This window comes from Ovis canadensis, chromosome X, assembly GCF_042477335.2.
Source record: "Ovis canadensis isolate MfBH-ARS-UI-01 breed Bighorn chromosome X, ARS-UI_OviCan_v2, whole genome shotgun sequence".
Lineage (NCBI taxonomy): Eukaryota > Metazoa > Chordata > Mammalia > Artiodactyla > Bovidae > Ovis > Ovis canadensis.
This window is the reverse complement of record NC_091727.1, coordinates 51916552-51933808: the sequence shown is the minus strand read 5'-3', so window position 1 is coordinate 51933808 and position 17257 is coordinate 51916552. Positions and strand designations below refer to the sequence as shown.

Genomic DNA, 17257 nt, shown 5'->3' with positions numbered 1-17257 from the left:
CAAGGCTATGGTTTTTCCAGTAGTCATGTATGGATGTGAGAGTTGGACTATAAAGAAAGCTGAGCGCCGAAGAATTGATGCTTTTGAACTGTGGTGTTGGAGAAGACTCTTGAGAGTCCCTTGGACTGCAAGGAGATCCAACCAGTCCATCCTAAAGGGAGTCAGTCCTGAATATTCATTGGAAGGACTGATGTTGAAGCTGAGACTCCAATACTTTGGCCACCTGATGCGAAGAGCTGACTCATTTGAAAAATCCCTGATGTTGAGAAAGATTGAAGGCAGAAGGAGAAGGGGACGACAGAGGATGAGATGGTTAGATGGCATCACTGACTCAATGGACATGAGTCTGGGTAAACTCAGGAGTTGGTGATGGACAGGGAGACCTGGTGTGCTGCGGTTCATGGGGTTGCAAAGAGTTGGACACGACTGAGTGACTGAACTGAACTAAACTGAACTGAATGCCACTTTACTCTGGCTGTTTTATATGTTTTTAACATATCTTTGGTTTTAAGATTTGAGTTTCTTTGAAGTTTTACTGTTCAGTATAAACTTCTCATGCTGTGCTGTACTTAGTTGCTCAATCATATTCACCTCTTTGTGACCTCATGGACTATAGCCCACCAGGCTCCTCTGTCTGTGGGGATTTTCCAGGCAAGAATACTGGAGTGGGCTATCATGCCCTCCTCCAGTGGATCTTCCCAACCCAGGGATCAAACCCAGGTCTCTCACGTTGCAGGCAGATTCTTTACCATCTGAGCCACCAGGGAAGTCCACGAATGCTGGAGTGGGTAGCCTATCCCTTCTCCTGGGGGATTTTCCTGACCCAGGAATCTAATCAGGGTCTCTTGCATTACATGGATTCTTTACCAGCTGAGCTACCAGGGAAGCCCTAGCTTTTCATATGTACAAAAATATTTTATTCACATAATTTAGGAAGCTTTTGTTTATTATTTCTTCAAATATATTTTCTACTCCAATTTATTTGTTCTCTATTTTTGGAGTTCAAATTACACATATATCAGTATCTTTGGTAATGCTCAATAGCTCCCTCAGTCTCTGTTTATTTTTCCTCTAAGTTTTTCCCTTTATATATTTCTCATTAGATATTGTTTATAAATCCATCTTCAATTTCACCATTTTTCCTCTGAAATTTCCATTCTGTTAGTAAACTCATCCAATACACTTAAAAATTTATTTATTTTAATTAAAAGCTAATTATTTTCCAATATTGTGCTGGTTTTTGTCATACAATAACATAAATCAGCCATGGGTGTACATGATACTGTGTTTTCAGTTCCAAAATTTTCATTTGGTTCTTTCTTACAATTTCTATTTCTCTTCTGAGATTTGTTTTTCTTTCATTCATCGCAAGTGTGTTTTCCTGTACGTTGCATGTGTGCTAAATCATTTCAGTTGTGTCCAACTCTTTGCAACCCTATGGACTGTAGCTCGCCAGGCTTCTCTGTCCATAGGATTCTCCAGGCTAGGATACTAGAGTGGGTTGCCATTTCCTACTCCAGGGGATCTCCTCAACCCAGGGATCTAACCTGCGTCTCTTATGTCTCCTGCATTGGCAGGAGGATTCTTTACCACTAGTGCCACCTGGGAAGCCCTTTCTGTACCTTATGGAATATAAATGTAATAGCTGCTTTAATGTTACTCCTCATAATTCTAATATCTGAATCTTTTCTTGTTTGGTATCAGATGATTTTGTTTTCCCTTTAGAAGGGGACATATTTTCTCACTCTTGGATACTAAGTAATTTTCTGCTTATCCTGGACATTGAAAATGTTTTGTGTAAACTCTTTGTTCTTTTATAATCCACTGAAAAAAGACACTTTTCTTTTAGTAGGCAATCTACTTGGTTAGATTCTGGCCATTAGTTCTGCATTATCTTTTCTATACTATAATTAAAATCTCAGTTTAGCTCTCAAAGCCGTTTGTTTTTTTTTTTTTTTTTTGCTGATTTGGTTATGTGTGTGCATGTGTGGTTCAGAGTTCAGGCTGAGATTTTTGTGATTTAAATCTCAGTTCATTTCTCAAAGCCTTTGATTTGCTTGTTTGGTTACTTTCTGCACATTCATTGTCCAGTAAGAGTGGTTTTATCCAAAGATATGGGATACTTTCTCTGTCTCTTTTCCTTCTGAGATTTCTCTTTTGCACTTCATCATACTCATGTGCCTTTTGTAAGGTTCTTCTGGCGAGAAAAATGGCAGGTTTTCCATCAGAGTTTTAGCTACATGTGACTCTCTAATCCACAATAAAACAGTTACCTTGCAGGGTTGCAAAAGAAAAAAAACCTGGATACCTTACCCTCTTATGTTTTCATTCTTTTTCATCATTTGCCTCCTTTTTGGTTACTTCTCAGAGTCCTCAAGTGAGATTTTTCTTTCTAAAATTTTGTCCAAATTAATGGGGGATGTGGTTTCTAGGGGGGCTTACACTTCCATTGCAGAATTGGGTCTCCCAAGAGCACTATATTTTAAATATCATCCTATATTTATATCTCATTCAATATTTACTTTTATTCAACACTATGCTGATAATTAACCAGTTGTGTCTTTTCATAAAATTTTAGGTTTTATTGTGAAATACATAAAAGGTAACCTGAATGCATGGATAGATATACCATATTTAAGAATAGGATGATATAGCACTATAAAAACTTTAGTGTCTCCCAAATTTATATATAAATTGATTAATAGCGCAGCTAATATTCAAGCTGAAATTTTATACATTGGTGTAGACTATAACATATACACTTGCTTCCTATCAAATCCTAACATTTTATAAAGTTGTTTCCAGAGGTGATATTAAAAATATAGCAACCTGTATGACATAGGCACTAACTAATGAGAAAAATCCCTGACTACTAGTTTCTATGATGTCAATGCCTACCAAGCCCAGCTAGATTTATATTTTTTTAATTACATAAAATATTTTAGAGTTAAAGATGCTTCTGTACCTCTTTCCAAATCCCATAACTATTTCCCTCCCTGTGCATATTTTACACTATTACTGTGTATGTGGGCTTCCCTGGTGGCTCAGAGGTTAAAGCATCTGCCTGCAATGCGGGAGACTTGGGTTCGATCCCTGGGTCAGGAAGATTCCCCTGGAGAAGGAAATGGCAACCCACTCCAGTATTCTTGACTGGAGAATCCCATGGACAGAGGAGTCTGGTGGGCTACAGTCCACGGGGTCACAAAGAGTCAGACACGACAGAGTGACTTCACTTTATATGTATAGCAGACTTTCACATGTATATAAATTGTACAATACTGAGCAAAGAGTATCATACATGGACATAACTGAAGCAACTTAGCACGAATATATAGTAGGTAAATATCCATTTTGATACATATTTAACTGTTGTATAGTATCCCATTGAATAACTATGCTACAATTTACTTATCAAAATTGCCTATTTCTTTGTTTTAAATTTGGGGTAGTGTTCTAATTCTACTAAAAACAATGTTGCAATTAAAATTCATTTTCATGGATTATTAGGAACATGTTTCTCTTGGGTACTACATAATAGTGGAATTGGGGATTATACATTTATTGACCTTTAATTTTATCAGATATCATAGTTGGACAAATGTATACTCCCACAAATACTGAATGGGATTGCCTATATTCTTATACTCTCCCTTACAGTATGTAATATCAATCTTCCTTTTTAAAATATTATTTTAGCTTTTACTAATATAAGAAATAAAATGGTATTTTATTTTATGGTAATTTCATTTCCCTAATTAATGCTTATCAGTTTTTAATCAAGCCAGTCTCAAGTTCCGCTTATTTCTTTTTAGTAGATTATTTTTTTTAGGATTCTTAGATGTAGTCAACATACCCTGCTTCTCTGTATTTTTCTAATCTCTTCCCTTTGCAGAAGTTTCTACCCGTAAAAACTTGGTACCAATTTCTGTATAGGTATGCTTTTGACTGCAAACAGAAAATTCAACTGAATTAAAAAGGGCGGGTGTTGTTGTAATATATATTAGGAAAGTTCAGGGATAGCAGCAGATTTAGGTATGGCTTAATGTAAAAACAAAAAGTGGCAATGAAAAAAGTGAAATAAAAGGAGGAGAGAGTGAAATAGCACAAGAGGAATGAAGAAGAAGAGGAAACGTAATATTTTGTTCTGGTGTCTATTCTCTGAGTTAGGACACGAGTTCTGGGGTCTCGGAGATGAATCAGATCTGCATGATGGATCCACAAGAAGCTCACCATGCAAAAGGCAGGACATAGAATAAACCAGGAAACAGAGAGCTCTCACCCAGTTTATTAAGTGCTATGATAGAGTCATGCAAAAGAGTAAGGGGGAAGGAAAGACTAACTAAACTTAGAGTAGTCTCAGAAGCTTATTTTGGAGAAAGCAGCATTTGTACCAGTCTTTATAGGAAGGCAGACCTTTTATAGGCAGGCATGGTGTGAGGGAGAGGGGAACAAAGATATTCCAGGTAGAGGAACAGTTTGAGCAAGTGTGTGGCATTGGCAGAATGCAGAACATGAGTCATCCAATTGTGACTGAGGCATGTGAGCTTAGCAGAGGCCAATCATGGAGGGCCTTGAACAAATGATAGGCTAAGGGGCTTGGATCTAAACCTGCCAGTCAAGGGAACCCTTGGTAGCTACAGATATGGGCAGCTATGTGTTTGAAACATGACTCTGAGGGTCTCTGTGTGAGTGGAGCAGATGGGAAGCAGGTGCATAGGAGCAGAGACCCATCTGCCACCATCACATGTGCCCCTACACTCAGCAGAGGCTCTTCAGAGCCTGCAGTCATACAAGAACTATTCCTTCTCCCCTTCTCTTCTGCCAATGTCCTATTCCTCCCACAGGAGGAATATACCAGACCTCCCAGCTCAAATATACCATATATGGAAGATTTCATTGCCTTCCAGGTGGTGATTTCCTCTGTGAGACCCTCAGTACCCTGCTCTGGGATTCTTCAGTGACATGTTGTATTCTTATGCACCCCAGTCAAATGGAGAAATCTTCAAGGACGGGGTGTGAATCTCATTTAGTTTTGCATGTCCAGTGCATAGTATGGGTTTTGGCACATGGAGGACCAGTAGGAAACTCACCAGTGAATGAGAGAAACAGAAAGTAAATGAAGGGAAAGAAGAAATGGGAGGAGAGGAGAAGACTGGAGAGAGGGAGGGAAGGGGGCAGATAGATAGGGTGTTGGGATGGTCAAGAGAAATGAGAGGAAGAACATGGAGGGAAGTACAGGGCCAATGTGGATTCTCTCCTCTTTCCATCAGTAGTGCCAAGTATCAGACAGTGAGTGTCAGTGTCAGACACAGAGTGTTAGGCTTTGGAATCAACCAGATGTGGGTTCGTATCTTGGTTCCATCACCTTGGTTGATGTTACATACATGTGATGTGTTCCATCACATGGTGACCACGTGCCTTCAGACAAGATGCATCAACTCTTGGGCATTAGTTTCATCAACTGTGGGATGATGATAATACTAGTCTCTCTCACATGGGTATTTTAGAACTTAAAAATAGATGTGAGTCCTTTGAGGGCAGGGGTCCTATCTTACTTGCTTTCCTTTGCCCAACATCCAACAAGGGCCTTGACACAACTGTGCTCAACAAATAATTAGTGACTGAGCAAATGAATGCCTGAGAACTTTTTCTGCACTGGTGAGTAGTGCTCCATTCCACAAGAGAGACAGGCTAAGCACTTGCTTAGTGTACCAGTAAAGACACAGCCCCAGTAAAAGTTTTCAGCCAAGTGGATATGCATTAAAAGCATTAATATAGTCATTAGGGGATAAATAAAAAAATGGTAGACGTTGTTACATTTACTATTTTTATTCTGAATTACATATGATGCAGGGGCACCCTAACTCTTAGCGTTTAGAGCCTCTAAATGCCTTAATTTTGTCCTACTTGAGCAATATAAATGAATAAGCTCTAATCTCTTACCCCAGAGCAGCTCCTGGGGCGAGAGACCCAGACACACAACACACTATGTAATTAGTGTTGGCATAGAGGAGGCTGTAGAAAGCATTGATGTGGCAGCCCAGAGAAGCATGGTCCTAGGGAGAACAGAGGAGTCAAGTAGGAATGGGTATATGGGGTGGGGATAGAGAAACCAACAGAAGAATAGAAGAGAATGATTGCTGAATAAGAGGTAGTAAGCAGAAAAGAGATCACATGGGGAGAAAGGAAAGCTGGAAGCAGGGAGTGTGGGAGGAGACTGACAGGCTGTGAAGGAGACCCCTCTTGAAGTGGAAAGAGGCAGGGTCACTTCCAGCTGGGGATGGGGAGAAGCAAGGCACAGACCTAAGGAGAGGCTTGGAGACAGGACGCTTTCTGTACTGGAGAGGTGAGCTAAAGTGCCTGCTATACTGAAGAGCTTGTGGGGGCCTCCAGGCTGGGGTTTCAACTTGCTTGACTCCACATTCCCCTAAGGTTTGAAGGAAATCCGCTGAAGATATACTCGCTAAACTCATGGAAGTGGTCGGATTTAGAGGTGCCTTGACTCAGATAGCAAGGGAGATAGTTTAGAATTTCTTTTGGGCAATGGAAAGGAGAGGTCTGGACTCTGTTAGGGGTGCCTAAAGGAGGGATGCAGATCCCGTTGAGACCGCATAAGAATGAGATGGAGAAATCGTTCAGGCCACAGAAAGAAAGGAACAGAATCCAATTTAGCAGGGAGATAGGCAATGAGGGGCTTTGTTAAATGGAGAAAGGTCTCAGGACCTGGTTTGGGCCACAGAAACTAGCGATTTGGAGGTGTAAAAACGAAGGGGTAGAATCCTTATTGAATGAAATGAACGGGGTAGAATCCTTATTGAATGAAATGAACGGGCTCGGAGGGGAGAAAAGAGGGGCTAAGACCCGGTTGATACCGGTTTGAAAAGGAAAGGAACAGAACCTGGTAACGTTTGGGAACAAGGGTCACACAAAAGCCTGACATCGTTGGATTTATGGGCGGGGAAACCATGTTTGTAGTTAGGGCGGATGGTCACTTGCAGACGTGGAAGTAGGAAAGCAGTTCTGGGGAGGGGGCATGCAGGGACTTACTGCATAGCGGAGGGAGGGAGCGTGTAAAGGGAAGAGGTGCAAGGAAGTACTGTAGAGTGGAGGGAGGGGGCGTTTCGAAAAGGGGCACCACAGCGGTGCACCACTGTACTACAGAGCAGAGGTGGATGGTGTTGGGGGCGAGAAGGGGCTGTAAGAAGCTGTAAGAAGAGGTACTGCAGAGCGGAGGTGGAGGGGGAGGTGTTGGGAGAAGGGTTGGAATGAGATGAGATGCAATTAGAAAGAGTTTGTCACGGGTGGAGTCCAGATGTTCTGCTGCTCTGAGAGCAGAGACCTTATGTGGGATTGAAGTGGTCACAGTTCAGTTCACCAAAGCACGTGAGCGCTCAGCTCCAGCGGTTGCCCCTACACCTCTGGTTGGTGCACATGCGCACTATAGAGTTAAGGTAAGGAGCCTGTGTAGGGTAAAGAGGAAGGGGTCGGAGAACTGACTTGCTGTTCCTTGGAAGCAAAAGGAGCTAGGATTTGGAAGCCAGACCATCTGGGTTTCTAGGTATGAGAACCCAGTAGTTGAAGGGTTTGGGGCTCAAGGTTTGATAAGAACCCCTTCCTTAGGATTGGCAGGAGGCCATACGAATGTCCACCTCCCTCTCATTCTTTCCTAACTCAAGCCCCTTCCCATCAGGCTCAGCTGTTTCTTGGCCCTCCAGAAAAATGGATAGGAGAAATGACTCCAATTGTAAGATGACCCTGTTCCAGGTGAGGCCTCTCTGAATTCTCTGTAGGCTATCTACCCTGTTCTAACTTCATTTACTGCTGTTGAGCCCCTACCACTCCGTGGTTGCATAACTCCCTACCTACCCTGTTTCAGTCCTCCCTTGCATGGTGGAGGAGGAGGTGAGGAAAACCTGCCTATTTCTTGCTCCCTTTCTCTTTCTTTACCCTCCCCTTCAATCGTTCAAAGGAGGGGGAGGTTTTGTAGAAAGGGTGGGCTCTAGGGAGGCCAGATGGTTCTATACTTCTTAAGTGTGTAAGGCCCTCTGCCTCCCACTGTGAGCCTGGGGCCTCACTTCCCTCCATATGTACAGGCTGAAACAACAGAAGACAGTGTCTTGCTGATACATACCCTCTTGGCAGCAACCAAGGACACCCTGGCCATGGACCCACCAGTTGCCAACCAGCCGAATAAAACCAAAACCAAGAAGGCTCCTATTAAGGCTATCACTAAAACTGACCCTCCAGTTCCATCTGCCAGTGTGATTACCACCACCAAGTCTACAGTAACTTTTCCAGCTTTAAATCTGCCAATCATTCCCCAGATCAACCAGGCTTCAGCTACCACTGAGGTAGCCACTACTCAGGCTTCTTCATTCACTGCTTAGCCTAAGAAATCTAACAAGACAAAGAAAGTCACTGCTAAGGCAACCCAAGGTTCCCAATTTCCAATTGACAGTGAGAGTGTCACTACACAGATCAAGTTACCCTTGCAGACCCTAAACCTGCTAGTCATTCTTCATACTATCCAGGCTCCAACTGCCAATGAGTCAGCCAGTTCTCAAGCTTTGTTAGGCCCCACCATGCCTAAGCAAGTTTTCAAGGCTAAGAAGGCTGATAATAAGGTCATAGCTAGTGCCACTGATATCTCACTGGCTCCATCCACTATTTACACAGCTACCACCCACAGCCAAATTACCTCTATCCAAACTAAGAAAGCCTCCAAAGCCAAGAAGGCAATTTTATTGTTAAGGGCACAAATACTGATACTGAACTCCCAGAGGCCCCAGATGCCACTGAGATAGCTACCAGGCAGACTGAGGCCTCAGCAGCAGCTATCTGGCCCCCAAAATCCAAGGGCAAGAAAGTTGTCTATGAGGGCCCAAAATCTGCCTGTGAGATCTCTGAGGCCCTACCTGCCAGTCAAATGGTCACAAATCAACCCCTAGCAGCCGCCCTCTGGGTCAAGAGAGGGTACAGGGCTTGGAAGGTTGACACTAAGACCCAAACAACCGAAAGCCAGACTCAGGTTGACCAAGGGATCTAGGCCAAGATAGATACCTCTCAGACACACATAAGTTCCTGTGAGACTCAGGTTGCTGCTTCTGTCCAGGCCTTGGCAGATGACTACCTGGCTCAGTTTAGTTTGGAGCCAACAACTAGGACCCGGGGAAAGAGGAACCAAAGGGTGAGATCTCTGGCATCACCATCCTTAACTTTGTACTTCTTTTCCATTGCTTTCCTCCTGGTTTGTTTACTTGCTCTATAAAAGTTTACTGAGTCTTTATACTCTGAGCCAGTCCCTACATTCACATAGGCTATGTGAGATTCTGAGAAGATTGGGATGTAGTTACTGTTTCTTGGCAGTTCACAGATTGGTGTGGAAATAAGACATTGATACACTTAGATACAACCCAGATATAATTCAACTTGTATTTACATAGTAGTTAGAATGTGCCAGGCTTTGTGTTAGGTATAGTTACACGGTATATTTTTATGTTTTAAAGTAACTTGTGCCAGCTAAGGTGCCAGTTTTACAGATAAGAAAACCAAGTCCCAGAGAGGTGAAGTGACTTGTTGAAGGGGTACCGCTTGTAGAGCCAGTGGTGGCCAAAAAAAGAGAAATAACCAGACCCTGCCCTTGGGTTGCTCCTCTCTGGCAGGAAAATAAAACTCCTGCCTAGAAGACAGTAAAAGACAAATCTAGGACAGTGTGGTTAATGGTAAAGTCAGAACCCACTATAGGGCAGGTTTTAGGGGACTTTCAGAAACAGACAGCGTGAGGAGACAAAGCCATCTCTTTCACCTGGTGATTTTGGATCTCCCTTCTTTCTGATGATGTAGTCCAAGCATCTGAACAAGGATGAGAGAGGTGATGGTAATTATAAGTGGATCTCATGGGGCCAGAGGCCTCTGCTATCCCGAGAAGTGGCCATTTTGCAAGAAAGTGTAAGAATCCAATGCTGCTCAGTTTCTTCTCTTCTTCACCTGCCCTCCTCTCTGTCATTCTAAGTTTTATGAAAATATATTGAGATCTCCCCATGTATTCCTCTTCTCCCAGGCAAATAAGTTGGTGACCAGACAAAGATCCCCATCAACCACCCAGGTAGAGTCATACCAACCCTCCTCCCTAAGCTTTCTTTTCTACTCCCCTCTCCTCCCTGCCATGGGAGTAACCATTTAGTTTTATGGCCTCTTCATTCTCTCACATGTCCCCCCTGCCCTTTTCACACTCTTTCATGGCTGGCATCTCCCATTAACACAGTTCAGGACTCAGACTATACTGACCCCACAGGGTGGCCCCTTCTCATCCCAACTGTTAACTCCTCTCCCTTCCTGCAGACATGCTGAAGGATGTCATCCAAGAATATGATGAATATTTCTCAAAGATCATTGAACAAGCAAGTTATGCTCTGAAGAAAGTGAAGGGGTATCCTCTGAGGAATGGGCACAATGAGGAATTCTTGAATGGAACAAAGGTGTACACATCCCTTTGCAGGGAACCACAGAGACTGACTAATCCAGTCCCATCCCCATGCAGATGAGCAGGTGGTGGCCTAGGGAGAGGTATAGACTAGCCTGGGGTCACACAACAGGTACAGCTAAGACCCAAGCCATCCAACTCAATCCTGGCTTCTGTTCACTGCTGGACACATCCTGTAGTATATTTCAGATATTTACTTCTCCCTTCCATTTCCCATTCTCTGTCTCCCTCAGTTCACTTCAGTTCAGTTCAGTCATTCAATCGTGTCTGACTCTTTGCAACCCCATGAATCGCAGCACGCCAGGCCTCCCTGTCCATCACCAACTCCCGGAGTTCACTCAAACTCACATCCATCGAGTCAGTGATGCCATCCAGCCATCTCATCCTCTGTCGTTCCCTTCTCCTCCTGCCCCCAATCCCTCCCAGCATCAGAGTCTTTTCCAATGACTCAACTCTTCGCACGAGGTGGCCAAAGTACTGAAGTTTCAATTTCAGCATCATTCCCTCCAAAGAAATTCCAGGGCTGATCTCCTTCAGAATGGATTGGTGGGATCTCCTTGCAGTCTAAGGGACTCTCAAGACTCTTCTCTAACACCACAGTTCAAAAGCATCAATTGTTCGGTGTTCAGCCTTCTTCATAGTCCAACTCTCACATCCATACATGACCACAGGAAAAACCATAGCCTTGACTAGACGGACCTTAGTCGGCAAAGTAATGTCTCTGCTTTTGAGCCTACTATCTAGGCTGGTCATAACTTTTCTTCCAAGGAGTAAGTGTCTTTTAATCTCATGGCTGCAGTCACCATCTGCAGTGATTTTGGAGCCCAGAAAAATAAAGTCTGACACTGTTTCCACTGTTTCTCCATCTATTTCCCATGAAGTGGTGGGACCAGATGCCATGATCTTCGTTTTCTGAATGTTGAGCTTTAAGCCAACTTTTTCACTCTCCTCTTTCACTCTCATCAAGAGGCTCTTTAGTTCCTCTTCACTTTCTGCCACAAGGGTGGTGTCATCTGCATATCTGAGGTTACTGATATTTCTCTCGGCAATCTTGATTCAAGCTTGTGCTTCTTCCAGCCCAGCGTTTCTCATGATGTACTCTGCATATAAGTTAAATAAGCAGGGTGACAATATATAGTCTTGACGTACTCCTTTTCCTATTTGGAACCAGTCTGTTGTTCCATGTCCAGTTCTATCTGTTGCTTCCTGACCTGCATATACGTTGCTCAAGAGGCTGGTCAGATGGTCTGGGATTCCCATCTCTTTCAGAATTTTCCATAGTTTATTGTGATCCGCACAGTCAAAGGCTTTGGCATAGTCAATAAAGCAGAAATAGATGTTTTTCTGGAACTCTCTTGCTTTTTCAGTGATCCAGCAGATATTGGCAATTTGATCTCTGGTTCCTCTGCCTTTTCTAAAACCAGCTTGAACATCTGGAAGTTCACGGTTCATGTATAGAGTCCCATTAATCATAAAGATGATTTGGTAGCAATAATATGTTTGTTATCTGTTTGCTATGTGTCAGCCACTTAGCTGAATGCTTTCTATGCATTATCTTACTGATTTCTCACACACACTCACAAATCCTAGGTAAACAGGGAACTGTGGGATGCTCAGCCAGCTCATTGATGCCTAGGCTGAATTTTGTGATCTCACACACTATTCTTTTACTTGGCAGATGTTTCGAGTCAATCTGGAGGAAATTGATAAGGTAGCTTATATAGTCTCATCAGCCTTCAGGAATCCTCTACAGGCATACTGAGAGTGTAAGCTGGGAAAGGGCTGCAGTGGGAGGGAGGCTTCTGCTTTTTATTTGTTCATGGTACTACTCCATCTTTGTCTTTTCCTTCCCCACACCCCCTTAGAAAGTCAGGAAAGACAGAGCCTAAAACTCCCTTTTCTATCATCCACACGTTGTTGGAGCCCTGCACACAAGAGTAGTGCCCCTTTATGATTGTCTGGAGGGTTAGAAGCCTGGGTTACTCCTACTGTCAGATTTTCTGTTTCTCTAGAAGCTTCCGTGTCTCTTTCTATCAGGCTTGGTAGAGTGGTTCTCAAGGGAAGGCTTCCTGGTGTGGGTGAATCATGATGGTTGATGGGCAGGAGCATCAGTGGGGCAGTGTCTAGAATTCTCTTGGAACTGAGGGGTCTGGAAGAGAAAGAAGGGACTCACATTGGCTGGGTGCCTGGATCATACCTGGCTGACAAGCATTCTGTCCTCTCAGTAACTTGGGGAGAGGAGAATGTAATTTTCCCATTTTACGAATAGGAGACTAGGCTCAAAGTCTTAAGTGCCTTGCCCAGGATCATATAGAGCTTGAAGCATAGACGGGGCAGAATTCTCCCATATCTGAAGAATCTGGGAGAAGCTAGCCTAGTGAGCTGGCTGGTGTGTTTTTTGTTTTGTTTTGTTTTGCAGATGGCTACTGGATGTAAACCTTCTCTCTGTCCCATTATTCCCCTAGGACCAAGGACACGCCCAAGCTAGATCTTCTCATGGTGATTCTGAGTGTCATTTTATGAATGGCAACAAGGCCAATGAGGGTAAGTGGCTGGGTTGGCAGCTGAATCGGAGGAGGGGGTTGTGGTCAAAATTGCACATGTTCATTTTCTATCCCTGTTTCCTTTTGCCTCCCCTTGCAGCTGTCATCTGGGATGTGCTGCACAAGTTGGGGCTGTGCCCTGGGTATGATTGGGCTCTGTCAGTGCTTGTTGTCCGTGTTGTGCTTTGGCAAGAGAGAATGGTCCCAGGATTGCATCAGTATGGTGGTCTGGTGGTGTGGGCGGATGTGCTGGATTGGGTCCAGAGTTCTGACCTGGGTGGATAGGGAAATGGTCCTGAACTCTCTGCTTCCTCTTTCTCCTATGTCCTCTTTCTGTTCTAATCTGATATATAAGATAGACCTTAGGGCATTCCTGATAAGAACCATCTGACCTCAGCTGCCTGCTTCTAGTGACCCTGTGTTCATTACTTTCCTAACTTAATTGAGATGGCCTCATGTACTAGAGAGGTCTCTTCCACATTGGGACATGCCTCTGCCCCCATGTGGGAAGATCTGATCTTGGTTCATGGGTTATTTTCCCCATTGTCAGGGTAAGGCACTCACTCTTAGGGGAAGTGAGGAAGCTCATCACAGATGAGTTTGTGAAGCAAAATTAAGTGGTGTTTGGGGGCTTTGTCAGGACCTGAAGTGTTCTGGGTGTGCCAGTCTGGTCCAGAAAGTGCTTGATCAGCCCTTTTCTTACACTAACTTTAGACATATGGGCATTATGTTTCCTAGAACTAAGTGAGTCCAGTCCACAATTACCAGAGCTGGGCCAGACCAAACACAAAATCCTTGCTATGGGGTATGCTCAGAGCAGAATGCCTAGAGAATGGCTTCTCTGTTTACAACACACCCAATAGAAACTTGGGTTTACTCCTCATAGGTGGCAGAATACTTTGGCCTCCCTGTGACACCATACCCTATACATGCCTCCCCTGTAACACCAAGTGACTGCTTTGTACAGAGCCAATGGGAAATGGCTCAATATTGTAGGTCAAGACCATGAAATATGTTTTGGAGTTAGTCTGGGGAAGGAGGGCCTTGGAAATCCTTCTCCAGGAGCTGAGTTTAATACTTGATTGGAGGATGGTTGCCACCTGGAACCAAGTGGTTAGACAACAGGTTTGCTTGGTTAGAAGCAAGTTTCATTTCCTTTCTCCAAGGTACCTGGAATACAAGAGGGTCCCCGACAGCAGACCACCTGAATATGAGTTCTTCTGGGGCTTGTCTCTTACCAAGAGATTAGCAAGATGAAAGTACTCAAGTTTGCCTGTAAGGTAATAGAAGAGCTTCCCTTACTTGGCATATTAAGGGTACAGGATACACCTGGCTGGGGCAGGCAGTGTACAGGAATGGACAGGTACAGGGTAGCCTGCAGTTCATATATAAACATATGGAACTTAATTTATGTCCCAGAATGCTGCTTGACTTAAAGTTTACATCATTTCATTCATTATTCATAATTTATATTAGTCTCCTTAACTGCTATAACAAAATATCATAAACTGAGTAGTTTAAACAACAGAAACAGGAACTTCCCTGGTGGTCCAATGGCTAAGACTACACTCCCAATGCAGGGGGCTGGGGTTCAATACGTGGTCAGGGAACTCGGTCCCACATGCCCCAACTAAGAATTCACCCACATGCCACAAGTAAAGCTTGGTGCAGCCAAAAAAAAAAAAAAAAAAACAAAACACACACACACACACACACACACAAACACACACAAAAAAAAACAAAAACAAAAACCAGAAACATTTTATTATAGTCCTGAAGGCTAGAAGTCTTAGATCAAGGTCCAGGAGCATTAGTTTCTAATGAAACCTCTCCTGGCTTGCAGAGTTTATGCGTTCGTGTGTTCATTGTGGAAAGAGAGTTCTTTTTTAAAATAAATATTTGTTTTTAATTGGAGGATAATGGCCATACAATATTTTGTTGGTTTCTGCATTTATTAACATAAATCAGCTATAGGTATACACATGTTTCCTTACTCTTGAACCTCCCTCCAATCCCAGCCCTCTAGATTTTCACAGAACACCAGGTCTAGCTCCCTGCATCATACAGCAAATTCCCACTGGCTATTTGTTGTACATATGGTACTGTATGTGTTTCTATGCTACTCTTTCCATTTGTCCCACTCTCTCCTTTCCTGCACCCCTTCCATGTCCATAAGCCTGTTCTCTATGTCTGTCTCCATTGCTGCCCTGCAAATAGGTTCATCAGTGCTGTGTTTCTAGATCCCATATATATGCATTAATATATGATATTTGTTCTTCTCTTTCTGACTTACTTCACTCTGTATAATGGGAGAGCCTCTTCTTAAAAGGACACTAATCTTATTGGATCAGGAACCCACCATTATGACATCATCAAACTTTACTTCCAGAAAAGCTCTACCTCCAGATATAGTCACATTCGAGGTTGGTGCTTCAACATATTAATTTTGGTGGGACAAAAGCATTCAGTCCATAACATACTTACTCTTTTATCATTTCTCCTTATCTCTTATCATACAAGGTAACAGGAGAGCTGCCTGACTTGACATATTAAGGGTACAAGATGTCCCTGACTGGGGAAAGCAGTATACAGTGATGGGCAGCTTGCAGTTCATTTGCGATAGGAGAGTCAGTATGAAGACAGAGATGAAGACATTTAGGCTCAGTGACATTAAGTAACTTGTCCAAGGTCACATAGCACCTGAATTATCAGAACTGAAATTGGATCTCAGGATTGACCCATGATAGAGCCCTAACAACTAAGAATTTTTTAAAATGCTACTCTCAGTTTTATACAAAGCCCATGGTATGTACTTAATACATAATTACAAATGTTATTTTTTATTATAATGATTGTAATTCTTATTTCAGGTGCAAAAGAAAGACCCCAAGGACTGGGCCGTGAAGTACCAGGAAGCAATGGAGATGCAAGTCCAAGCTGCAGCTGTGGCTATAGTTGAGGCTGAGGCCAGGGCTGAGGCAAGAGCCCAAATGGTGATTGAAGAGGAAGCTGTGGCTGGGCCCTGGAATTGGGATGACATGGATATCGACTGTCTAACAAAGGAAGAGTTAGGCGATGATGCTCACACCTGGAACAGATTTTCACTTGAAATTCAGGCCAGAGCCCAAGAAAATGCAAACGCCAGTGCCAGCATTGACTTCAGCAGAGAAGCTAGCACCAGTGCTAGCTATAGTGATGGTTCTAGTATTAGCTTAGGTGGTGTACCAAGCCCTGGTAATGGCTTTGGTGGCAAAGCTGGTATTAGCTTTGGTGGCACATGCAGCACCAGTGCTAGCTTCAGCAGTGCGGCCAGTATTTACTTTGATGGCACACCCAGCACTTGCTCCACTTTCAGTGGTGGAGCCAGCATTAGCTTTAGTGGTACAGCCAACACCAGCTCTAGTTTCAGCAGTGAAGCCAGTATTAGCTTTGGTGGCATACCTTGCACCAGTGCCAACTTCAGTGATGAGGTCAGCTGTAGTTTCAGTGACCTGCTCAACACCAATACCAGTTTCAATGGTGGAGCCAGCTCTGGTTTTGGAGGCACACTCAGTACCACTGCTGGTTTCAGTGATGCACTCATTACGAGCACCAACCTTGGCAGTACACTTGGCATCAGTGCAGTCTTTAGTGGTGCACTTAGCACCAACACTCGCCTAGGTGGCACACTCAGCACTAGTGGCTACATTGGTGGGTCTCCCAGTTCTAGTGCTAGTTTGGTGGCACACTTAGAACCAGTATCTGCTTTGGTGGCTCTTCTAGCACCAGCACTGGTTTTGATGGTGTACTCAGTACCAGTGTCTCCTTTAGCAGCTCTTTCAACAGTTGCACTAACTTTGGTGATACACTCAGCACCAATCTTGGCTTTGGAGGCACACACAGCACCAGTGCTGGTTTTAGCAGTGCTGTCAGTATTAGCACTGGCTTCAGCAGTGTTTAGTTCAGTTCAGTTGCTCAGTCGTGTCCAACCCTTTGTGATTCCATGAATCGCAGCACACCAGGCCTCCCTGTCCATCAACAACTCCCGGAGTTTACCCAAACTCATGTCCATTGAGTTGGTGTCCATCCAGCCATCTCATCCTTGGTCATCCTCTTCTCCTGCCCACAATCCCTCCCAGCATCAGGGTCTTTTCCAATGAGTCAACTCTTTGAATGAGGCGGCCAAAGTACTGGAGTTTCAGCTTCAGCATCAATCCTTCCAAAGAACACCCAGGATGGATCTCCTTTAGAA

The 17257-nt window shown here is 43.7% G+C and overlaps 1 protein-coding gene and 1 non-coding gene across 2 annotated transcripts; both read left to right on the top strand.

The window, feature by feature from the left end:
* The first annotated feature begins 4191 nt into the window (after positions 1–4191).
* On the top strand, positions 4192–17027 carry TRO (trophinin). The gene is given in 15 exon segments (XM_070291182.1): positions 4192–4240; positions 8041–8741; positions 8744–9187; positions 9844–9946; positions 10342–10421; positions 12162–12192; positions 12195–12249; positions 12949–12995; positions 12998–13027; positions 13127–13169; positions 13577–13648; positions 14193–14254; positions 14257–14306; positions 15897–16737; positions 16740–17027. Coding segments are annotated over 15 exon segments (2835 nt in total). The 3' UTR covers positions 16967–17027.
* Positions 13829–13957, top strand: LOC138931281 (small nucleolar RNA SNORA11). The gene has a single exon (XR_011446527.1). It is a non-coding gene; the product is annotated as a small nucleolar RNA SNORA11 (small nucleolar RNA).
* Positions 17028–17257: the final 230 nt, after the last annotated feature.